The sequence below is a fragment of the Drosophila arizonae genome, chromosome X, assembly GCF_054131065.1.
Source record: "Drosophila arizonae isolate 15081-1271.41 chromosome X, UAZ_ARI_1.0, whole genome shotgun sequence".
Classification (NCBI taxonomy): Eukaryota; Metazoa; Arthropoda; class Insecta; order Diptera; family Drosophilidae; genus Drosophila; species Drosophila arizonae.
Window position 1 is genome coordinate 21,900,638 of NC_142927.1, and position 26,016 is coordinate 21,926,653.

The 26,016-nt window shown below is 38.7% G+C and overlaps 2 protein-coding genes and 2 long non-coding RNA genes across 9 annotated transcripts in view; 2 read left to right on the plus strand and 2 right to left on the minus strand.

Annotated features, from left to right (window-relative positions):
- Window positions 1-67: 67 nt before the first annotated feature.
- Window positions 68-8,349, minus strand: Tak1 (TGF-beta activated kinase 1). Its single transcript, XM_018016645.2, has 9 exons — window positions 8,206-8,349; window positions 7,839-8,138; window positions 7,587-7,766; window positions 6,476-6,611; window positions 6,230-6,411; window positions 5,767-6,171; window positions 5,628-5,676; window positions 1,096-1,640; window positions 68-996 (listed from the first exon to the last, which is right to left on the minus strand). Exons 1-9 carry the CDS (start codon window positions 8,272-8,274, stop codon window positions 796-798), a joined length of 2,067 nt encoding a protein of 688 aa, XP_017872134.1. The 5' UTR covers window positions 8,275-8,349; the 3' UTR covers window positions 68-795.
- Window positions 6,093-7,731, plus strand: LOC149268007 (uncharacterized). Its single transcript, XR_016271241.1, has 2 exons — window positions 6,093-6,207; window positions 7,505-7,731. It is a non-coding gene; the product is annotated as an uncharacterized LOC149268007 (long non-coding RNA).
- Window positions 8,350-8,985: 636 nt separating the features above from the next.
- The window catches only part of RhoGAP19D (Rho GTPase activating protein at 19D), a 47,054-nt gene continuing 30,023 nt past the window's right edge, over window positions 8,986-26,016 (plus strand). For 2 of the 4 annotated variants that reach the window (XM_089475372.1, XM_089475376.1), the window contains exon 1: window positions 8,986-9,633. The gene's annotated coding sequence lies outside the window, so the exon portion shown is untranslated. The remainder of the gene's footprint in view (window positions 9,634-26,016) is intronic. The other 2 variants (XM_089475375.1, XM_089475374.1) reach the window with 2 other exon arrangements.
- On the minus strand, window positions 14,424-25,342 carry LOC149268008 (uncharacterized). Of its 3 annotated transcripts, none has more exons than XR_016271240.1 (3): window positions 25,198-25,342; window positions 24,873-25,053; window positions 14,424-15,294 (listed from the first exon to the last, which is right to left on the minus strand). It is a non-coding gene; the product is annotated as an uncharacterized LOC149268008 (long non-coding RNA). The 3 variants fall into 3 exon arrangements; XR_016271238.1 differs by lacking the exon at window positions 14,424-15,294 and adding an exon at window positions 20,453-20,944; XR_016271239.1 differs by lacking the exon at window positions 14,424-15,294 and adding an exon at window positions 22,042-22,242.

Sequence of the window (26,016 nt, forward strand, 5' to 3'; positions counted from 1 at the left end):
GTCTGACAAATAACTTATATTATTATTATATATTACAATTATAGTAGCTAACAATAAAACAATCGAATTGGTTTAGTTCATAAGAGCGCGACAGACATGTATTTTTTAGACACTTCCATAAATTAGACACTTAGGAACAGTTACAATTTGCCGAATATTTTGCAGCTACTCTGACTATTGCTTAAAAAGTAAAAACAAATTTCGTTGTGACCTTGAGTTGAATGGACTTGAATGGACTTGATGATGGACATAAGTTAAATGAAATACTTGGATACAGCTGAGGTGAGCAAATGTGTTTATAATAATAGAGTGGAATCCGGCTATAACGACTCCGTTTATAGCGTTCGTACGATAATTCTGGTTCCCAGACAAACTTATATGCGCAAACTAATGCGGTTATAGCGTCTTCCGGTACGGATTCTACTGTATAAATATGGTCGTCATACATGCACAAGACTACACTGACTGTCACAGTAAATACATATACATACATATCTATATACAATTTTATACGCGTAGCAATAAAATCTTAGGTTACTAGAAACACGAAACATGGCTTAAAGACACTTAGACACTTAGGCATCTATAAAACATATATAAACATATATATATATAGACAGATCAGATCTAACACAAAAGAGAACGTAAACAGACTAAACTTAAGCACGGTTACAATTACAGTTACGAGTTACAACTACAGTTTAAAATGTACGCTTTAAATGTAAAACAAATACAGTTGGAAGTACACAGCGATTGGTTAAGCTGGACAGCCACCGCACAGAATCCACGCGAAAGCTATGCGTTGTGATGCGGCGCTATGAAGACCCAGCCATCGTTGTCCACGGCATCGCCGGCGGCATAGCCACCGGGCAGCTCCAGACTGAGGTTGCTGCTGACGACTGGCGGGGGCTGACGCGGATGAGTGGGCGCGAGTCGGTTGCCAGGCAGCTTCTCCCGCTGTTGCTGCAGGTTGTTGTAGAGGCTTTGCAGGCCCTCCTGTAAGCAGAGAGGGAATTCGATTAGAGAAAGGCCCGGAGCAATGGCAATGGCAATGGCAATGGCAATGGCAATGAATGCTTGCTTCACTTGGCTTACCCTGTCTTTCATTTTGCGTAATATCTCCTGTTTCTGCTCCCGCTCGATGGGGTCCATTTGCAGGATGAGCTTGTCCTTGAAGTCCTGCGCATAGTAGAGGTTCGTGTCGACGCGCAGATACTCCTTGGCCATGTGGCGATGATCGCGATAGATCGCCTGCGACTCGGCATTGTTCGGTATGGGCGGCTCTGGCTGCAGCTCGGGATCGAGAATCTCGGCCAACGACTGCTCCGTGCAGCCACAGCCAGCATCCCCATCCCCATCTCCATCGACATCCGCATCCGCATCCGCATCCACATCAGCAACGGCAACGGCATTCCCATCGACAATCGCATCGACGCTGTCATTGGCTGCGTGGCTGAGCAGTCCATTGGATGAGTAGATTTCATTGTTATTAGAGCTATTGTTGTGGCAATTATGATTATTATGATTATTATTGTTATTGTTTGTGAGGTCTGTGGGGTTGTTGCCGCCGCTATTGCTGCTGGTCATGATAACGGGCTTTGTGTCCGTCACTGTCAAGCGCTCCCGGCCATCGCTTTTGGCTGCAAAATATTGAACAAAATGGACAAATTTACATAGAATTTGAATGTGAATCAAGTAAATATATATACACATATGTGTATGGTATACATATATATATAGAGCGAGAGTCTCATTTGTTTTCACATACTATAAATGATCCAGCAACTGTGCAGATCGTTCGTCTGCTTGGTGGTAATCAAGGCGCGCGTATCGCACATGTTGGTCGATGCAAGTCTGTCTGGACTAGATTCAAAATTCGATAATGTCGTTGCCCAGAGCTCTTCTATATGGGCGACTTGGGCATTTTCGTTGCTTTGCTTTGGGTGCAATTGAAGAGTTTTGTATTACACAAACTTATTTCCACGGATGACAGAGAGCGCACACAAAAATTATTTCCAGAGTGTGTAACAAATCCTGTCCGCCCTCCCACTCTCTCTCTCCCGCTCTCTCTCTCTCTATCTCTCTATCACTTTCTACTACACTCTCTCATGTGTTTGGGTCTGTGATGACGTATGTTTTCACTGCTTGTTTTTCTTGGGAAAATTGGAAAATTCGGATAAAAAAAATCAGAGTAAAAACCACAGACACATCAGCATCAAGCAAAACATTTTCAAGCGAATTTTTCCGACGCTCTCGCTCTGTCGCGCTCTCTCTCTCTCTGTCTCTTCCCCTCCAACTCGCCCTCTCCCACTCTATCTGCTAGCTACGTATATTGTTGTTTGTTGTTGTTTCTTTGCGCTTTTCTTAGTAATTTCACAGATTTTCATAATATTTGTTTTGGCTGTGCTCCCCCGCCTCACATCGGGCCCACGGGGCGTATGATTTATGCGGCGTATTTAGTCAAAACGCCCGGCGTTGCCAACGACGATCGACGATCTTTGGAACGTTGCACGCTGCACGGACTTGCAGTAACATTGCGGCCCACTCAAGACCGCACGGTGCCCAAACGTAGACTGAGCACACCACGGGCCACACAATTCGCTCGATGCTGCTCGACAAACGCCGAGCCAGAGCCAGCGGCAGCAGCTGGCGAAATTCGCTGAGATGAGCACACACACACACACACGCACACACATATATAGAGAGACATTTGCCAGGAGAGTCTAGCATCTGGGGGGAGGCCACTAGCACTATATGCTATTCTAAAGAACAGATAGAATAGAATAGAAAAAAAAACAGCTTTGCATGTATCATCGGTATCGGCTCCTCCTGCTTACACCTAAACATTGCCATATCGAGCAGATGGGCATTTGTGCCGAACACTCACGGGTGAATAATGCGACTGGCATGTGGTTGGGAAATCTCCGCGGCGATAAGGGAGAGGGAGAGAGAGGGAGAGAGGGGGAGTGAGAGAATGTGAGAGAGCAACAGATCTTTGAGGATGTGCACTATGAAAGCACGGTCCACCCCAAAGAACGAAAAGATTCATCTTCAGCGATCGCTGGCTCGTGATGATATCGTCCCCGTGCCCATTCAAATGAAAATGTTTTATTTTGCTCTCGCTCGCTCTTCTAGCATTTATTGATGCGCACACACACACGCACGCGCATATATCTATGAGTCTATATCTGCACTATATACCCATGTATATAGACTCGAAATAAAAGTGATGACTCATTGGTCAATATGGTTGACTGCCGCGAGTTGGCCAACACCACAGTGGCTGGGGCAGTGGGGCAGGCTTCTCTGCGGCTGTCCGACTGTCAGCCGCGCGTCACGTCTCTCTCTCTCTCTCTCTTTGTATGCGTGTGTGTGTGTGCGTTATTTTGGCATGCCGCAACCATCAGTTGTTTTTCTTATAATTCCCATTTTGTTGCTAGTTTGCTAGCGAAGGAGGCGACTGTGGTGACGGTGCTTGTCAGGGCAATAAATCTGGCCGAAATTGCCAGCCAGCCAGCTAGCCATCTAGCCAGCCAGTCAGCCAGGCTGCCTAGCTAGCCAATCCACATCCACATACACATCCACATCCACACAATACAATAATTGTGCAAAATGTGCAGCAATGACTAAAATATATACTCTATTTGCAATGGGGCGTATTGAATTGGCGATCAATGAATGAATGTTGCGAAGAGCCAAAGTGAATTATGATAATAAACATTGTTGCTCAAAGATCTAGAGCTATTAAGATGGAAAGCGAGGAACAGTGTGCGCTAGGCGGTGCCAGACTGGAAGATACCCAGGCTGGTAAAGATGCTGCAATAGGCGCTGTCTGACTGGGAGATATCCTCACTGATCTCTCTCTAATAATCATATTTACTGTTGGATCTTGAGTACAATCAACATAAATATAATGATGAGATATTCTTGAGATGTATGAATAAATAAATGAACGAAATATCAAATTAATAAATTAATTAATCTTAATTAATTTGCACATAAAGACTTTTGCTCAGAGGTCAAGTGAATTCATAGACATTGTACATTTTACGCTATTAAGATTAACAGAGATAAGTGCTCTAGTAGGCAGTGCCTGACTGGGGGATGCCCTTGCTGCAAGGGGATTATAGCTATTAAGAGAGAACAGGTACTATAGCAGGCAGTGTCTGACTGGTAGATACCCTTCATACATGTTTTCTTTATCCCTTTTCCCAGGGATGTTTATTTTGTTATTCTTATTCTGACATGAAAATATTCTGATTGAAGAAATTGAGGGAAAATTTAGAAAAATTAAACGAATGTATAAAGAAAATGAAAAATTTAAATTTTCATTTTCCACTCTTAATTGAAGATGCAAAGTAAAGATAATGGGGGGACATATTTAAGATCAACAGATTTAAAAAATGAAGAAGTCATAAGAATATAATAAACCTAACTTTCCACTCGATTAAACTGTAAATGTTAATACTGTTATATACATGTATTATATATGCATATATATAGAAGATCTCAAAAGTATTTACAAAAAGAAAGTAGTCCGCTATATGCCAGGTGTTTCATAGTCAGTCAATTTAACACATACTTTAAACTCTTCTTTTCTATAAGAATCCCATGTAAAATTATACTTGGAACGTGATTCATGTGCATTTAACGATGCTTGCAAATGGTATAGAAATGTCAATTTTCAGACGAACGAGCGCCGGGCGAAGCCGGGTAGAGTATATGAATATATGTATATATGCGTATAGAATTTAGTATATACTAAATGATATACAACTAATATATAATATAAAGTAAATAATATACAGGTTGGTATAATGGTATGTAATCGTATCGAAGGTTTCTGACCAAGACATGCCCTAGCTAGAAGTACTTTTAAATTGCTAATCATATTTGAAATGATTTAAAATTATCTAAATGATATATCATACTGATAAAATTGTTAAAAATATTTATATCATCTTCTAGTCTTCTTAATTTCAACTAAATATTATATTTAAAAAATAAAATGATTAATTGAACTTTTAGCTGCTCTATTTCGTGCACTTTGGTGCGGGTATTTAATAGCCGAGCGCAGCATTGCATTTGCAATTGAAATTCGGCTGCTGCTGTTGTCGTTGTTGTTGTTGTTGTTGCTGTATGAGCGCATCGCATATTTATAAAGTTGGCCGCCTGAGACATTGGCAATTGCAAAATGCTTTAAAATGTTTTTGCATAATAAAAACAACGCAACGACTAATTAAGCAAAAATCGAGCGATTAAAATACGAAAACATTGGGGTTAAAGCGAGATAGTGAACACATTGTTTACATACGATTAAGTGTTGGCAATATTGTTATTGTTGTCGTTGCTGTTGTTGTTGTTGTTGTTGTTGCTGATGATGCGTCATACTAGCGACCCCAACAGCTGCCACATAGCAGGCGAAACTCAACAGAATGCAAGCTAACAATTCGCCGAGCTATTTGCAACAACTACAACAAATTTACATGCCGCAATCGTGCTCATCCAAAAGAGCGTGCTAATGTGCGTGTGATTCACTCGCACAGACAATCAGACGACAGCCACAACGACAGCGACAACGACAACGACAACGACATCGATGACAATAGTTGCATTCAGGAACTCACCATGCAAACTGCTGCGGCTGCTCTCGCTGCGATGCAAGTCAAAACCATTCTGCAAGTTAAGCAATTTATAAATAAATATATCAAATGCATATGCATATATATGTATTCCACTCGATTTTGTATATATCGTTTGACGTACCGCTTCAACGTCCAGCGTAAGTTGCTCCATTGGCCTGCTGGCCATCTGTATCATGCCATTGCGTATGGTCTCCAAGCGCTTTGAGGCCTCGGCAGATGAGGTCAGATTGAAGCTATCGTTTTGGCTCTCGCTGCTGTCCTCCTCGGGTATGGCATCCCAGCGATTGCTGCTGCTCATATGGAACAGTCCATTATTGTCAAGTTGGCCCGAGTTGGTGGGCGTGATTTCAGATGAGGTATATTCGTTGTTACTGGAGCCAGTGCCCAGACCCGTTTCGTTCTCAGTCGCAGTGCCGTGCGCATTGGTGGGCGTTAGCTGTGTGGACGCCAGACTCATATAACTGGAGCTATAGCTTTGGCCATCGTATTGAGCGGCCACCGTTCCGTCGCTCTCTTTGGTCACAATCTGCAATCGTCAAATTTGAGTCAGCTGTCGCCTTGGGTAAGTGCTGATTCCGACTCACCTGTTGGTTGACAAACGCATACTCTAACGGCTTATCGGCACCAACATAGTCTTTGATAATCTCATTCATTACGCCCACAATGTAGGTCATTGACGGCCGATCCTCGGGTTTTGTCTTCCAGCATGCTGTCATGAGTTGCTCAATGTTCTTGGGGCAATTGTCCAGCAGAGGTGGTCGCTCGCCTGCAACAGTCAAAATGCACTATAACGAACGCATTCGAATTTATCAGAGTTTAGAGTCTCTTACCCTTGTAGATCTTCCACTGTATGGTGTAGGCATTGTCAATATCCTTAAAGGGCTGTTTCCGCGACAGCATCTCCCACAGCACAATTGCCCAGCTAAAGATGTCGCACTTCTCCGTATAGCTCGAGCCCTCAAATACCTTTGGGATAAGGGCAATAGAAACAGTTAGGTTTAGGCTTTACCTCAGGCAATGTGTGGGATGTCTTTTATTTGGAAACAGTCTTTATATATCAAATTTATATTTTCACTTTGCCAAATAAGAGACTATCCCACACATTTATTAATAAATAATTAAAAAAATACAAATATATTTTATGTAAAGTAAGATCTCTCCACACAATCCCTAACAATATTTTAAATAAATTAAAGCATTAAAGAAAATATGAAAATATGAATATCATTTTTTAATGAATTAAAAAGTAATATTTCTAATTTTGAATTCATTAACAAATATTTGCCTATTTATATTTATTGAGAATGAATTGATATATGATGTGTGAACTCTTTCAGAGTTATATGAGCTTTAGGCTAGATAATTAAAATGGTCTGAAACAATTTTTACAATGCTGTAAAATCTGATTAAACTATTTTAAAATATAAATTTAAAGTCGTCCAAAATTCCGTCCGTAAATTTAACAAATTCTGTCATGGCTAGGATAGTCTTCTATTAGTTAAAACATAAGATATAAATTGCTTTTCGCCCAAATCCAAGATAGACTTATCGAGAGTGAAGTGAAAAGATTTATGAACTCATGCATTAATGTTTAGCTGGCTTTTTGGTATCTCCTATTATCAAACAGTCTGCGCAAACTCATAAAATATTTTAACTGACTATCATAAGTTTGTATCCTTAAAATCTGATCTCTAAACTATTATAAAATACAGTAGAATCCAGTTAGAACGACTCCGATTATAGCGTCCTACGCCGTACGGTTATTGCGAAGAGCATTCGGCTACCGAGACAGAATTATAATCGTTATAACCGTATTCTACTGTATAGTATTACTCTTAAGTAATCTGCCTATGCTTAAGGAAACCCTTGTTCATGGAAAGAAAGCAAGGAAGTTGCAAGTGCTGCAGTTGAAACACCGCAGCGCATTCGAGTCCAGCTCACCTCAGGTGCCATCCAGGCAGCGCTGCCGCGATTGTTTGTCATCATGGTGGACTTGTCCGCCACGGTGCCAAAGTCGCAAATCTTCAAATTGCGCCCCTTGTTGGTCAGCAGCAGGTTAAGAGGCTTCAGATCACGATGTATGAGCGGCTTGGGAGTCATTTGATGCAGGTATGCGACACCCTGTACAAAAATAAGACACATTTTACTACTTGTTTCACATTCTAGGATGGATGGTAATGTGATGCCGCTTACCTCTGCACACTGGCGTGCCCAGCTCATGGCATGGGCCAGACTATAGGCAGGTTTCACTTTGCCGTGCAAGAAATTGTGCAGAGATCCGCCCTCGGCATACTCCATAATCAAGTATGTCGCCTGCTGGGCCAAGCAGATGCCGTGCAGCGCAATGATGTTCGGATGCTTGACTCGCGACAGCTGTTTGACCTCCTTCTCGATGTCCTTCTGTTCGGCACTGGCAAAGAACTCCTTGACGGCAACCAACTGATTGCGCCAGATGGCCTTGCACACGACACCGTACGATCCATGGCCGACTTTCTATGGGTAAGGAAGGAATGATCAGATTGGTTATTAAATGTTATGAAGGCTTTGGAATAACACACACCTCGCGTAGATCAATTTCTCTGAAGTCCACAGTGATAGTTTGCAGTGCATCTGGCGACGAGGCGGCCATCACCTGCTGCTGCTGCTAGCGCACTTCGTTGCTATTGCTATTCAATAATGCTGCTCCAGAGGCTGGCTGCTGATGCTGCTGCAAGTCTGTGTTGCAATTGAGACTGTTAGCTATTGTTTTTGGATCTGTTTTGCAGCCTGCCTTCGCTTATGTCAACCAACAATGAATCGCTGCGCACATCTTCCTAACGGCTAACTGCAAGGCTTGCCGTTGACCGTAACAATAACATTGGCAACTGGAACAAGGAAATTGCACTTCTATAATCACTTTAAGCTGCAATTGGCCTTTTCAGTGCTCTTTTTTAACAAATATTTCGCATTTTTTTCGTATTTGGCCACTTCGTTTGTCGCTGTCTGGCTAGTGGTTGGGAGCTCCGAATATCGTTGCTATCGATATTTTCTACTCTGCTTATTAATAATAGTAGGTATTAAAAACATTTAAATACAATTGTAATAAACAGGTAAAAAGTATTGTTACATTAGTTTAAATTGTTGTATTCAGGAATGCTTTTATAAGATTAAAATATATTCGTGCTCACGATATTTGTATCCAATTAAATTGGCAAACAAATTCAATTTCCAAATATATTGCCGATTAATATCAGTTTAAATAATCATGCACTCATCCCTAAATTAATCGAAGTACAGAACATATCGTTTTAATGTAACATGTCTATCGCAATTTCGGGCATCGACTTACTCAGCATATCGATATGTTTATCCATCCCTAACTCATACGTTCAAGCGCTCGCTCACCAAGCGGATGCAATTTCGGACAAGAAGAAAAACCATAATTTGTTATTTTTTTTTTACGCTCGTATTACACACTGCAAATGCAAACAAATAAGTTAACTGTGCTAAAGTATACACACATTGGTGATAACAAAAATCGAATGCCTCAATTACAACAAGTGTGCTGCCTGTGGCCCGCGTGAATCCGAATCGAAAGTGTGCGTGTGTGAAATTTGCTTTTGTAGCAAAAAAGAGAAAAAAGGCGAGTAAAAAAAGTGCGTCTAAATATATGAAAAGAAAAAATTGTGCGGTCGTGAGGGGGGGTGGTGGTTAGAAGAAACAGCAGTAGCTAGCAATAACAACAGCAGCAGAAGAAGCAGCATTTCCCCACGATTTTGCCAAAGTGTTGGAGGCGACGCCGCCAATTAATGCTCGTGCGGCCGCCTTCATCGTCGTCGTCGTCGTCGCCGCAGCCATTGATGCCGACGCCAGTGTCACCGCGGCAATAACAACAACAAACAGAAACAACAACAAATGGTGCAACGGTGAAAAAAAAAAAAACGAAATGTCAAACTTTTGCAAAGTTTGCATATCGAGAAGACGCACATAAAACTCGCTTAATTTTTTGGTTTGTTTTATTCAATTTTTTGTTCTCTTTTAATTTCTGTTGCTTTTGAATCGGTTTCTTATGTGTTTTCATTGAAAATGAACAAGTTCAAGTGAAATATACAGTTACCAAAGCACAAGAAGAAGAAGGAGCAAAGAGAGTCTCAGCCTCATCATCATTATTATCATCATCATCATCATCATCTCCATCTCGTCCACATTCTCTCTTCTTTTGTTTAGGATGTGTGCGTGTATTTTTTATGCGTGAGGAAGAGGAAGCGCTACCAAATATTACTCTGCAACTCTCTCTCTCTCTCTCTCTCTCTCTGTCTCACTCTCCTTCTTTGCACATGTGTGTGTGAGAGAATTTCCATTGCTAAGATTTTGTTTAGTACTTAATCTTGATACAGTTAGCTGCATTTTACTGTTTTTTTCTAGGGTATTTCAAAAAAATCAAAAATGCAAGTAAACATCCCCTGTCTTATTGCTTACAGGGTATCTGCTAGTCGCACAGGCTATGTTTTATTTGTTGGTCTGTGTTTTTTGAAACTATGTTGATCGTTTGTTTATTTGTACACTATTTAAATGTATTCTCGTCTCGATGTTAACATAAACAATCCAAAGAAACAAAAACGTTTTCATGTACTCCACTTCACTTGTTTCTCCCATTCCCATTCCCATTCCCGTTTTGTTGCATTTGAAGTTACGTTCAACATTATTCTTGTTGGTGTTGTTGGTGTTGCTGCTACTGTTGTTGTTGTTGTATTTGATGGTGTCTTATACGTACACACATCTCCACATACATAAACACACACATACACACATTTGTACATGAACAGCGAAAGTTGTCTTCCTGCTTTTTTCCCATTTTGTTCCTCAGCGGCATTTAAAGCTTTTTTCCTCGCTCTTGCGATCGGCTCACAATTCCTGTTAGCAAGGGCATATGCAAATTTGCTTTTGCGACCTTCTGCACACACACACTCTCTCTCTCTCTCTCTCTCTCTCTTCTCTGGTGCTCGCTGCTGACTCTCTTTATATATACTTAAGTACAACTGTCTCCCTCTCTCGCATAAAAGGCTACCATGCGACTCAAATGAATTGAAAAATCCTACATCTAGTTAACTATCATTAATTTAAATATTTTTGTATATATTTGTAGCACAATTATAGTACTTAATCCACTGATATATGTATATTTAATGAATGCTTATGAGCCATGACTCACAGAACTCACGAACTCTCTGCTTCAAGTCATAAATAACAATGGCCTGGAAACGTCCCTTCTCTTTTCATGCTTTTGCATACTCATCTCGTAATTAGGAATACGAAATGTAAACCAAGACGAATTAAAAAGATACAACGAATAACCCAAAAGAACCCAATAGCAGTAGTACTACTTATATGCATACACATATATGTATAAATAAATAAATAAATATGTATATACATATATAGTACATTTCGTATATATAGGTGTTATGTGAATAAAAGAGTGCCGATATCTGTGCATATTTCATTCTCCAAAGTTCAACTGGGGTAAGTCAGTGTCCCTTTCATGTGCACACAATTTGTTATTGTTGTTGTTGTTATTGTTATTGTTGTCGGTGGTCGAATTGGCTGCAGTAATTGCCAGCATATTCATTTCCTATGCAAAGCGCCTTGAACTCGCGCTACAAAAACAACAAAGACAACAAATATTGTTAAAGTCAAAAAGAAAAAGAAAACACAAAACAAAACAAAACAAGAAGGAAGGTTAATCAAGCAACTAGGCAAGCTCGTTCGATTGTCCGTTCATCCACTTGGTCTTCGGCTGGCTTTGTTGTTGCTGAAGACGAAGACAGTTTAGTTCCCAGGCTCCGTTAATCCAAACTGTATTTATATATATGTATATGGATATATATATATGTGTGTGTATGCATCTGTATTAGCTGTGCTTCAAGGCTTTATGTAATTGTTAATATAATTTTGTAGCTGTTGATTTTTATTTTCATTTCTAATACCCTGTATTAGTTGTACGTGTGAAATGGGTATGCCAAAAGTGTGAAGATTTACAAAAAAAAAAAAAAAAAAAAAATATATATATATATATATATATATATATATATATATATATATATATAATCAGTATATAAACATCTGAAGTTTCTGACTATCTGCATAACGTGGAAGTAAATATTTCTCTATACAGGAATTCCTATTTACACTCAAAGAATTTAGTGAGTATATACGATTAACCTTAACTCTGACGGTTAGACGTTTAAGAGCACAGTAAGTCCAGTAATTCCAAGAATTAAATGCTTTTCCTTGAGCTAGTTTTCAGCCTTGCTTTGCATAGGATATCTATGGGCCAGATGTTTACTTTGGTTTTAGCAAACTTATTATAGGGTATCTATTGGCCGCACAAATTGTTCAAATTGTTCACTTTGGCTTGTTTTTGTTTCTTCTTGCGTGTTGGCCGAATTCAAATAACAACAAAAGCAACAATGCAAATAACAACAACAAGGTGATTTCTTACAATCGTGATTTGCCTGCAATTGTTGTTGTTGTTGTTGTTGTTGCTGCTGTTGCTGCCTGGCTGTCTGTCTAACAGTTGTTGGCCGTTATTATTAAGCATTGGCCAACTACATTCGACCTCATGTGATAATAATTGTAATTCTATGCTATGTAATATATAATTGAGTTTTACTATGCTAATACGTTTACTATATATATTGATAAATCTATATGTGTGTATATTAATACATATGAATATATTTTTAAAAGGCAGCGTTTTTTACTTTATCTACTATGGCAATGTTGATTTCATTCAAATTTCATTTATTCTTATCTATATTGTAGAAGTCAAGATAGATAAAATACAAATAAATAAAAAGGAAGTTGATCATAACCAGAGTAAATAAAAATAAAAAAAAAAAAATAAATAAATAAAAATAAAATTTCATAAATAATACATCATAATATAATATATAAATATTGTATTAGAGTTGTAGAAGATTCTGAACTATGATAAAGTAAATTGATAAAAACATTAAATTATTAATTAATTTTTAATGAATGAAATTATTAAATATATACTCAAATAAATAAATATAATGACTAATAAATAATATACGGGTATTAATTATTATCATTTACATAAATAATACTAAAAGAATTTTCAATATTAGATTAATATATATTACAAAATAATTTATATATTCCATCATGATGTATTTAAATAAAAAATAAGAAATAATTTATCACATCATACAAAAAATAACACCAAGATACTCTACCAATATCCTCGATTCAGCTTCTGGCAGCAGGTCGCCCTCTGGCGGCTGCTATTGGCACTGATTGCCAGTCCAGTTATTACTCACATATCTCTTGCCTTCGTTGTTGTTGTTGTTGTTGCAGTTGCACTTGTTGGCCATTTGTCAACTGTCTCTGAAGAGCGTGAAATTTACGACGTTCTACAATTTAAATACTAGAGCTAACTATTTGTAACAGCTATTGTTGTTCCTATTGCTGTTGCTGTTGCTGTTGTTGTTGCTATTTCTATTTCTGTTGGCATTCACGCCGTTTGCTTGTTGTTGCACGACTGAAGAGCACGATAAAGGTATGATGACATAACCTCACATGCACTCTATGCCCCATGAGCGCACAGCAAATTACAAACACAACTGGGCTTAGGCTACGATAAAAATACCGATATAATGCGAAAAACAAAATTATAATAATAACAAAAAAATAGAAATAGAAATATATTGTATATTATTTATTTATTTATTTATTTTTTTTTTTTTGCACAATGAAATTAGGTTTGTCATGGCGCGCAATAGTTTGTGATATTCATGTCATGCTTTCTCTATATTTCAATTGATATACGAGTATATAGGCAGCAGCTCAGCTAGGCGTTAAGCTATCTTCCAGTTGGGCACTTCCGCTTTTTCACTGGCTCGCTATGGCAAGCTAGAATATTTTAAAATATTAATTCGGTGTGGAAATCGGGATATCTGTCAGTCAGCCACTCCAGTCTGAAGTGAGACTTTTATATAATATTGTTTGGTCAGTGCATAGTTCTCCTGTACTTTGCAGAAGTAAGGGTATTCCTTAGCTGGGCATTTCACTCATGTATATTACCTATAATGGTATACTAGCTATAGTATATGTATATTATATGGGCTTACTTTAGGCATATTAAACTATAAAAATAGCTAAAATATTTCAATAAGCAACTTTAGTCAGAGTATCTGCTAGTCAGGCATTGCCCTCTAAGATACCTATACTTCTTTTTGTCTGTTGCTGGTGTTCTTGACACATTTCCGGTGATCGTCAGTTGTCTCCGCTTGCGCATGAATGTGTGTGTGTGTGTGTGAGTTTGAGTCTGTTCTATTGACTAGGTCGATTGCTTTTTTTCAAGCACTTGTCATGTCTTGCACTTGCTTCAGTTCCGTTGAAGCGTCTAGTCAACCAAAGTTCGTCATTTCATTAGAAATTTACCTTATCGAAAGAAAACACAGCAAAAAGAATATCAGCAATGAAAAAAAACCTTTTGAACAAGTACCCCTTAAACTTGTAAATAAGGAAAAAGAAAGGGATTTTAAAATTATTTTTTACAAAAAAAAAAAAAAAATAAATAAATAAAAAAAAAAGATTTCAATAGAAAATAATAATAATAATTTTTTGTTATATTATTAAATATTTATACAAATGGACTATAGTGGTAATACTACCACTATTACTAGTATAGAAATAGTAAATATTTCCAATAGTAATCATTTCCAGCACAAACAAAATATGTGATCATCATTCCCTAATTCTTTTATCGTGAAGAAGAATAATTTATATTTACTACATTATTAATTCGAATTAAAACAACTTGATTAGGCAAATACCTTTAACTGCATTTTATTTAGAGTCAAACATTGTGAATAATTACTGCAGTAATTTGTTTATACGGGGGGGATTTGCTGGAAAGTGTCGCAGTGAAACCTGTTTGCAGATGGAATCGTTGCATAAGAGCTGGGCTCTGGACAGCTTCCTGTGGTTGGGCAAGGGTGTCCAGTGATAAACGCGGCCCAATACACACAAATGGGATACTCCAGCGTAATCAGCTGCCTTATCTGCCTAGCTGGTCAAACAAAGCAGAAATTGCATGTGTGTATGGAAGAAGAAGAAGAAGAAGTAGAGAGCATGAGCTTGGACAGGATAGGAGGATTGGAGGAAACGAGGTGTGTTTGTGTGTGAGTGTGTGCGTGTGCGGACACAATCTGAGACCTGCAATCCGAGACCTGGGCGGACAATGTGCACAGGTATCCGGGCGCTGAATCAAGTCAAGTCAAGTCAAGTCATGCCGAGGCTTTGTCAACGTGATTACGTTTCACGCTAGGCCGGAAGAGTCCAAAAGGAAATGCAGCGGGAACGGGAGCGCAACATAAAACCGACCTCATAACCCTTTGCATACTTGTGCGCTCTCTACCACGCCCACACCCACACCCATTCGCACTCTCTCCCTCTCCCTTGCTCCGTGGTTCGTTCTCTGTCTTCCTCTTACCTTGTTTCAACTCATCAACGTCGCTATTATCAACTCGAGCGTTGTGATTATCTGACAATTGTCTGTGGGAGCGTCAGCCAACGAGAGTCCAGGGTCGAGCCATCAGTTGGTGGGTTAGATGGGTCTAACGGTGCTGCCAGACACGTGCTGTGTGGCATGAACACAAGTGGATAGCGAGTGCGTTCATTAGATTTACAAATATGCATGTATATGTATGTATGTATGAGCCTATATATACATATATTTATATATACAATATATCTAATATGGAAATATTTCCTAGCAGCCGATATCATATAGATATCAAATTAGGCCCACATTGATATATGATTTTTATTTGATTAATCTTTAAAAGTAAAGACTTCATATTTATGTCAAATATTTAGAGCTATAACTAAATGATAATGCCCATACAAAGGTATTTTGGTATATCAATTCATTTTTAACTAAATTGTTGAACTAATTTATGGATTATTATGATAGTTATGATTAATCTATGTAAATTGATTTGATTAAAATGATAAACCAAAGACTCTGACTATAATCGCATTCATAGCATTCAAATTACAAGAGTTATGACTAAATGATAAAGCAGTAAGCGAGAGTATTACGAGGCCCATCAAAATCCGAGCAGTAACTGCAGGCGAATACATGAAATTATCAAATACAGTTACAAGGAGAGCTCTTGGGGCACTGGTGGTTGGGTGGGGTGGGGTGTGGTGGTGTAAGGTGTGCATAGATGACAACAAAACGTAAATGCGTTGGAGGACAACACTTGAGAACACGACAGCAACAGCAACAGCAACAGCAATAATAACCACAACAATAACAGTTGCTACTGTTAACTGTGGTTACTGTCGCTGTCGCTGACGCTGACGCTGACAACAACAACAACAACAAAGAGTACAAGCACGAGAACCACATCAACTAGCAAGAAGCAGCACATTCAACACAAGTCTGAAAATGTTGCCTCCGCACCGATCGATATTGTCGAAAGTAAAGTGTCAAAAGGGAGCAGGAAAACCAACAATGAAACGGAAAGGAAAATGAAACGGAGACAGCCGAATAGTAGGGATGTTAGGGACTCGAGCCTTGTGGCCTTGTGGGGAAACCCTACATTTTACACGCAGTCTAACAATTCGGATTACCAAAAGCTCTTCAAATTTTGGTGTCTTAAATGTAACTCAATCTACATATAGATATCAACCGAAACGGCTTTAATTCGGGACTTACAATTTCATATTTACGCTGAAGCAAATTGTAAGCAAATATTTTGGCTCCATTTAGGTCAGATCAAGCTATAGCAGCTATAGTCTCTAGGGAGAAATTACTCAATGACTATGATATAGAGAGCTATACGGAATTTGTTTAACTTGTAAATATTCCCTTTGAACACTTTGAATCAATACATAATATTCTAGTTACTATTCAAATGTGATATATTGTTATATTTATCTATCTCTCTTTCTCTTTCCCCATTCGCATTGGGTGTGTAGAAATTTTAATATAGAAAATCCGATTAGACTTGTATAAATCCTTATTAATACTTTGTATCTATTTTTCTTGTTTTCTCTCTCTCTCTCTCTCTCTCTCTCTCTCTCTCTCTCTCTCTCTCTCTCTCTCTCTTTCCCTATCTCTCCTACATATTCATATAGAAAATCCCATTCTATTCGCAATTGTCTCTTTAGCCATTAAAATACCTCATTTACTCTTTGAATACATTACAGGGTATATCAAAGCAAATCATTGGACTTGCAAATGTCTCTCTTGACTATTTAGAACCAGTTTAATCTCACTTTCTCTTTCTCTCTCTCTCTCTCTCTCTCTTAGTTTCTTTCGCTCTCTCTATTTCCATCTCCATCTCTGTCTCTCTCTCCCTCTCGCTGCATATCTGAATACCCTATCGAATATCCCTTTTGACCATACGCAATCAGCATAATATCGCTGCTTGGGCCATCTCAGTTAATCTGAGCTAGCAACATCATCATTATCATCCCCATCATCATCGTCTGGTCTCAAGCACTTTGATTCCTACTTAAGTTAACTCTGCACAGGAAATTACTTGTAACGAATCAATAGATAAAAGCATTTGCCAATTGCATTCGAATCGCACACGCTGCACGCTTTTAAAGGTTTCCCCCAGCTCCAAATGACTTGGCGTTAAGTGTGTTCCCGGCTATCGATGCGATTGGAGTCGATTCGAGATCGAGAGATGTGATGCGATGCGATGCGATGCGAATCGAGTCTGGCTTTGACTGTGACTTGACATTTTATGTGTGCAATTTCCGTTGTCTGACAATGTAACAACTTCTGCCAGTTAACAGCAGCAGCAGCAGGAACAACAACAGCAACAACAGCGACAACAGCAACATCAACAATAACAAGAAAGTGTTATTTGTTGCCAGAGGATGCAATCAACGGGACAGACTGCAACTGCAACTGCAACTGGGATGCTTGATTCAAAGCTGAACTTGAAGCTGTTGTTGTTGTTGTTGTCTGTTGTCTATTGCCTGTTGTCTGTTGCCTGTTGTTGCAGTTGCAGTTGCAGCATCTGCAACGCTTTTTTACGTCTTTATGAAATATGTATTGCTCGTGTGTGTGTGTGTGTGTGTGTGTGTGTGTATTGATGCGCCTGCGTCCTCACAATATGCTCACTGTCTCAACTGTTCGCTCGCAGCCGGTTTACGGCCTCTGCTTGAGCTGGCCTGTTTTGTGGCCTCTCTGCCTGGTTACCTGGTCCTTGAACTGCTTACTCCGTAGCTGGAGCTGGCTCCCGGTGCAGCCAGAGCTGTGTCTCTCGCTCGCCCCCATTGCCAAAGTTGCTAAATACAATTGCAGCAGCAGCAGAAGCTTCTGCTGCTTCTTCTTCATCATCGTCGTCATCATTATTGTCGTTTGTCTGCTTCTTCTGCTGCTTCTTGTTGTTGTTGTTGCTGTTGTTGGCTGCTGCTTATGCATCATTGTGTATCGTGTGGCCGTGTGCTGCTCTGCTCTCTTGGGGCTTAGCGCGCTGCAATTGCAAATTGCATTGAACCGAATGTGGCCTCGACGCGTTGCACAAGAGAGCGAGACAAACAATAAAACAGAGACAGACAGGGAAAGAGAAAGAGAGAGAGAGAGAGACTGCGTGTGTGTGTGTGCTGAAGAGACAGAGAGTTATAAAGAGCTCGCTTTTGCTTGTATCCAATTTATCAATGCCCGCGGGCCATGCAGACGCGTCAACTGTACCCAGAGAGAAAGAGAGGGAGAGGGAGAGCGAGAGAGAGAGAGAGACAGCTGGCCCAGCTGTTGCCCAGTAGCTCTGTTCAAGCCAGTTTTCTAGTCTGAAAGCTTATCTGTTAACTGTTTTTGGCCAGCGCTCGTTCCCAGCAGGATCTGAGTCCCAACCACCAACCCACTGATATTTAATGCATTTGCCCAATGCAACCCTTGTTGCTTATTCCCCCCTGTCGCCCTGCCGCCCCTCGTCAAATACGTCTCGATTGCATTTTAACACTCATTATTAATGTACTTTGCATAGGCGTAGAACGTAAGCCGGGGGGATTTGGATACCACATTGCGCCCAACCACCCAACCACCCACCCAGCCAGCAACCACCAACGCGAATGCAGGCCTAAGCGCGCTACTTTAAGCCACCCTTAAATGTGCGGCACTCAACCACAGCGTGGCCGCCTCCCCAAGACTCCCACCGAACCACTGAGCCACCGAACCACCAGCCAGCAGGCCAACACAAGTTGACCCACCCTTTTAAGCAGCTGGGCTTTCATTCATAAATAAATTTTAAAGTGGATGCAATCCTGGTCGGCCTGGAGTTGCCCATGGATAGTTGAGCTTTGTTGGCTCGCCACCCCACTGCCCCACCACCCCCTGTGCACGTTGGGCCCCTGCCTAGGGGGTTGTTAGCAAATTCAATTGGTGTGAGCACTCGTATGTACTCAGAGTCTTCATTATGAAATTAAATATACATACATATGCAGCATACACGCCTATACACACATATATACTGTATGTGTATGTGTATCCCATTGCCTGTGTGTTAGATGCAGATTTGTATTATGCAACAACGTACCGTTAACACTCGAGACAGACCCTTCCACGGTCTCCGACTCTCGATTGCATTCGGGCATTTTTCGATATCTTGCTTTAATGCGTTAAGCAAAATGATTTGACAATTTTATTGGCCAACGAATCGCCGCTTGCAGTTGTGATTAACTGCCCGCTGGAACTGGAACTTGAGCTGGAGTTGGAGCTGGAGCACTGCAACAACCCCCGCAGCAAGATTTCACCCTCGTAACTTGGCCAACATTAATCAAACGCTTACAGAGCAGATATATCAAACCCGTTTGATTCCCAAGTGAACAACGCTTTTAATCCCATTTATTAACTATTAATCAAGCCATATCACTCTAGCAGCCCTAAGGTATTAATATAATGATGGAAACGCATTATCCCAATTATGTGCCATATCTTAAGATATTCAAGGGAGTTTCAATTCTCTCAAATGCAGAACACAGTTAATCTTAGATAATAGCTACGTAATGCTTGAATGCTTTCAGTTGATTAGTAATAATATCAAGCGTAATGAAATGAAATGATATATGTTGTGGAATAAAAGATATAGGGGTTCTATTATTAACAAAGATATAGCAGATCTTCAATAACAAATGCTCGAATGTTGAGATTAATTAAATAGAATGTAAAGATATTCTTGTAGATCAAGATAATTTTCTATAACGAAATAGAATATAATGATATTCTTTTATGAATTGATAGAATAGATTTTAATAGATTTTAATAGATTTTTTGACCTTAAGGGTATATATGGTATACAATCAGCATCGTCTATCAAACGGTATGTTTTATCCCTTAGTTGTACATCCCTTTTCTTTGGTTAACTTGAAATGAAACCTAAATTATTTGAGATTATGGCTGTAATATTTTAATCAAAAGTAAAAAAAAATACGATACTTACCAATCGATATCGAGCTGCTATGTCAGATATCGTATAAGAAAGATAAGAGCTTTGCTATGCTAAAATTCTATTACTATATCTAATGTTTGCTATAATAGAAATCGCTTGCTCTTTCAGCTTATAGAAAATATCTCTCAGGCCCTATGTCAACGAGGTCATATAGTTTTTGATGACTCGACGATAGCTGTTCTTTCTAGTTTTTTTTTCTTTTTTGCTTAAGTTCGTTTTTGCCTATTAAAGAATATTTTGTTTTTGTTGTATTTGTATTTGCGTATGGCATTTGTTTCTCGCCATTTTCGCAGTTCACTTCAATTGAACTCGAAATCATGTCAATGGGCACAACAACAATTACAGAAACAACAACAACAACCATAGCAAATAGAAACAACAAACAACAAAGTTGTGGACACGACTTCAGTTTTGTATTTGTTGTTGCTGTTGTTTCTATTCTAAATTGGCCAAAGGCCTGGAATAATTGCAATTTAAATGCTTTGGCAAAAACTGAAAGGTTTTTTTTTTAAATTTATTTTTCTGTTTTTTGCATAGTTTTGGGGCAGGTCTTTTGGGCAATCATATTATTATTATTATTTGTGAATATTGTGCAGTTGCTGTAACATCAATTACAGTTCGCTCGCGCGCTTCGAACTTGCACTGGGGTCGTTCCAGGGCCTTGATACTGCTGCGGCACGCTCAAGCAGCAAATCGAGGTCCGCAATGCTCCCAAACCGCCTGCACTCGGGTCTCCGCCCATTGATTTCTAATTATACCTTGAGCGCACTCAAAAACCAATGCGCAGTATGCGGGGTATATGGGTTTTTGTGGACGCTTTGGGAACGAAGAAATCATAAATTTTAAATTGTTTATTTTTAAATTATTTAAGTAAAGAATTTGTTATGTGGATTTGACCAAAATATACAAATATTCATAACTAACTAAATGAATTCATGCAAAATCCATTCTTGCAGCTATATAGATCGATCGATATTTAACATATTATTGCGATAGCAAGCAATACCTTTAAAGTTAGGGTATATGCTAGTCGTTCATGCTCAGTTGAAGCACATTTTTTTTTTATATATATCGCTCGCGCACCGTGCGTAGAATATGTTTTTCTCTTTTAACTGTTTACTGTTTGCTTATAAAACACATTGTTTATTTTGCGTTTGGTTTCGTGCACAATTCATGCCCTGGTCATGGTCAGGTGAGAGCTAGCAGCTAGCTGATACCCTAGAAACGGATTTCCATGCTTTATAGGTCAATAAATCTATATGCTTGACATATATATTGATACAATTTTCAATATATCTATAAGATAACTATCGACTTTATATATAATCAACGTTATAAGACATTTCAAATATAGATAAACAGTTTACCATCTCGCATATGCTTTCCCATAATATACCCATTCGCTGCATATATTTCAGCAAGGGGTAAAGTGTAGAAGTATTTGTTGTAGCAATGCTATATATCTATATATATGCATATATCTAAACATCACTTTATAGGTTTTATATGCAATTCTTTGTGAACTTTGTTATTAAGTCGAAATGTTCATAAAGTTTTTCGAATAAAACTTTGAAACCATTAGACCATGTGAAAGCTCTATATGCATTTTGTAAATAGCTTAAAACAACACAGAAACACACACACACACACACACACACAAAATGGAAGATGTATTTACAGAAATTTTGATTAATGCAAGTTTATGGACATTATAACTGTAGTTTGGGCCAATTCAAAATTTCGAGTTGTGCTTACACCCAATATTCATCTCAGGGCTGATAAAAAGAGACCGCAAAATCATTTGTCAGCTATGCATGCATATAGATATATAGATATATAGATCATATATTCCGATATTGATAATGCCTTCCATTCTTTGGCTGCAAAAAGTTTTGATTGTATTGTGGCCAGTGTTTATTTGTTTATGGAATACGTTTTTATAAATATCTCAAATTGACATACACACACACATACATACACAGAGATAAAAGTGAAATAGAAATACAAAAATTTACAAACAAAAAAGCCGAAAATAATCGCAAAATTTCTAATTGCTTCCTTGGCGCTTGTCTATCAGGCAATTCGTTTCATTTGCTGCTCACGCTCTTGATACCCTTAAGAGATGTTGATCAACCGGGTTGCTTAGCAATGATGGATGCGACTAGACAGTAAACTTTTTATGAACGAATATGCTTATTGTTGAATTAATAATAATTATCTAAATTATCTTAAAGAAATTCATTTAGTTATTTAATCTTGTTCGAGTTGCATATTCAGCTATAAACATACTTCAAGTATTATCTATAATATGTACAAGTGCGCGAGTGATTACTCTAGGTCTTTCTCTCTATCTCTCTCTTCTCTCTCTCTCTCTTTCTATATATATACAGCTCTTTCTTCGTTTCTTATTCGTTATTTATTTTGCGCTTGTTTTGGCGGTAAATGTCAAAACCATTTGATGCTGCTGATGATATAATAGTCGATATGTATATATAGTCAGATATAGACAGATATAGCACTTGCAATTTCACACACGCACACAGCTACACACACTCACATAGACAACCATGCCCTCTGCCGCTGTGGCGTCAGCAGCAAAAGGTCGTTAAATGAGGTGAAAGCATCTGTGGCTCCATTGATCTGCCTCGCACTGTTCTATGGCCATTCGTGCGACTCAAATTTGTGCACTTGACTTATTGATTTGCCGTCAATTGTTACGAAATTTGATTATCAGTTTTTTGGGCTGGACCAAAATTTAAATATTGTGGCTTCGCTTGGCAAAATGTGCTGCCACACAACCAGCCCTTGCCACAGCACGCACCCAACACACACACACACACACACACACACACATTCGCGCTCCTGTGTAGAGAAGCAGGAACACAGAAAGAGAGAGAGAGAGAGAGAGAGAAAACAAAAACGCGCGAACACGAGAACATTAAATAAACAATTCGAAAATAAACGTAACAACGAAACAAATTGAAAATGTGAACCGCATGGAAGTCGAGAGTCGCAGAGCGTACATTGCCTCGCCGTATCTGTGCCCCCAAGTCTCTGAGTATCTAAGTGTATCTGTATCTTTGCGTATCTCACTTGGCAACAAGTTGAATGGCACACGGGCCCATGCCCATGCCCCAAGCACACGCCAAACAATCCCAGCCCAGTGCAGCCCCCAGTGGGCCATGCCACTCCTGGCAATGCGGCAGCCTATATACATACATATATATATATATATATATATATATATGTATAATTATATATATTATACATATATATATATATATATATTATGTACATTGCAAACGGACTGAGTACTGACCGATCGAATGCTTGAGTTGTCGATAAATAGCGCAGACTCGTGTTCAGGTCGGCAAATGTGCTTTGATGTGCGTACGAGCATTTCAATAATGTGTGTTTAATTTACCATGTGCCAAGGCGGCAATGGCAATTTCGATCTATTTGAACTTGTAGCATCAGCGAGCGAGTGAAACAGTTTAGCACTCTGAAAGCTGCGCGATATCATAGCACATTCCTTGCCCAGGTGCGAGTGCTGCTCAATTATTAATATTTAATCAAATATGGCTTTAGTCTATATAATATTTATGATTAGGTTGCATAGATCTAAAGAGACCTAAAGCAAAAATATAATAAAATAAAAATTAAATTAACTTTTTGTTTTTAATATAAAAAAAAAAAAAATAAAATTATTTAAAAAAAAAAATTTTTTTTATTCTTTTTCCTGATTTACGTTGAAATCATGATGTTATAACAATTCTCTTTATGCCTCTCTCTTACTCATTCTTTATTTCACTCTCCCTTTCTCTCTCTCTTACTCTTTATTTATTTCACTCTCTCTTACTCTTTCTTTATTTCACTCTCTCTCTCTCTCTTTCTTTATTTCACTCTCTCTTTCTCTCTCTCTCTCTCTCACACTCTCTCTTACTCTTTCTTTATTTCACTCTCTCTTTCTCTCTCTTTTGCTCTTTCTTTATTTCACTCTCCCTTTCTCTCTCTCTTACTCTTTATTTATTTCACTCACTCTTACTCTTTCTTTATTTCACTCTCTCTCTCTCTTTCTTTATTTCACTCTCTCTTTCTCCCTCTCTCTCTCTCTCTCACACTCTCTCTTACTTTTTCTTTATTTCACCCTCTCTCTGTTTCTCTCTCTCTCACACTCTCTCTTTCTATTTCTGCCTTTCTCTCCCTATATATCGCCCACTGTGTCCGTTGTCTATCGTTCTTTCTCTTTGTCTCTCTCTCTCTCTTTCACTCTCTCTGTTGTCTATCGTTCTTTCTCTCTCTTTCACTCTCTCTCAACTCCTCTCTGTATGTATGTGCGTCTGTCTGCGTATATAAACGACATGTAATCGCAATCATGATATGATAGGGACTGTTGTAAATATTCCAAAGCGAAGTGATATGCCATAAATTAATGTCGAGATTAAAGTTAATCAACGTTTGTCAAGGATTTGCTTATCGTCTGTCCCTCACAGTTGAGACTTAGATTGTCTGTTGATCATAGAATTTAGATGTGAATTACATCAACTCTTAGACAACCTCAAATCAAGTCCAGAAAAAGAAATTCAGCATACAAATTGAAAGTAAAGCTGATTAAAGCAAAGACTCCATCGAACAGTTAACTGCAGCTATTTGAGGGCGTGGCGCCTATACCTCCTCCGCCTCTATGCTCATCAGTGAATATTTCGTGCGTTAATCGGATAATACGTATATTTAATATTATTACCATTGCCGATGCTTGTCCATTTGACCTGAGGGCTTCTCATTCTCTTGACTGATTGCCGCCGCCGCCCCCTTTGACGCTGTGATTGATGTGAATTCGTTGATGATGCGACGCTCCCTGCCGTATGTTCGCGCACTCTCTCTCTCTCTATCTGTCTCCCTCTCCCTCTCAGTGGGTCTCCACGCTGGTTCGATTAAAACAATCAATTTAATTGTTATCACAAGTATAGAGCAGAGAATACACAGCACAGAACAGAACAAATAAGAAGAATATCTACGTGTAGTAAATAAAGCTGGCATGCGGCGTTGCCTTCGTTTTGTTTATTTACCCATTGAATACCGAGTCGATTGACATAAAAGACATCAAGCGAGCGAGTTCCTATCAAGCGAATAAAGGCAAATCAATGGGAATGCATGTGTAAATTTGTAATAATTTTTCAATATGTATTTATTATTTATATAGAGACATATAATGCCAATGTATATGAATATATATTATCAAATATGAATTCACTTTTTATTCATCCATTTGACAAATTGCAATATTTTACAATTGTAATTTATCAGCCCTGGTGTAATCACTAATCGATTGTTATCGATTTAAATTATCGTCAATAACCATTTTCAGTTCGAACTGCATATCAATCGACAAATAGTAGTTCGTATTGATAAGATAAATAGATCCATGTACAATATAGTTATATATGAATATCTGTATATAGTTATGTATGTGTGTGTGTGTGTAAGCCGTATGTAAGTCAATCGTTTGACACACTTCAGCTGCTTTGAGCTCTATAACCGGTTGCCTGTAACACGGGAGGAGTATTGTGTGTAAAGTTTGACGCAATTTTACAGTGACAATGGGACAATTATAGCCGAGCGTAACTGAGCGAGTTTTTAGTTGTCGTTCGCTGGTAATTACACGTGTTTTAATTCACAAGCTGTCATTGTTGTTGCTGTTGGCATTGTTGCTGTTGTTGTCGCTATTGTTGTTAAATTGTATCGCAATTTGATAAAGCACAAAGTAATCAACACGACAGCAATAAATGGAGGGGCGTTGATCGGTCACAAAAAAAAAAAAAATAAATAAATAAATAAAAATAAAAAAAAAAATCTTTCACAAAAAAACATGAAAAAAGATTATAAAT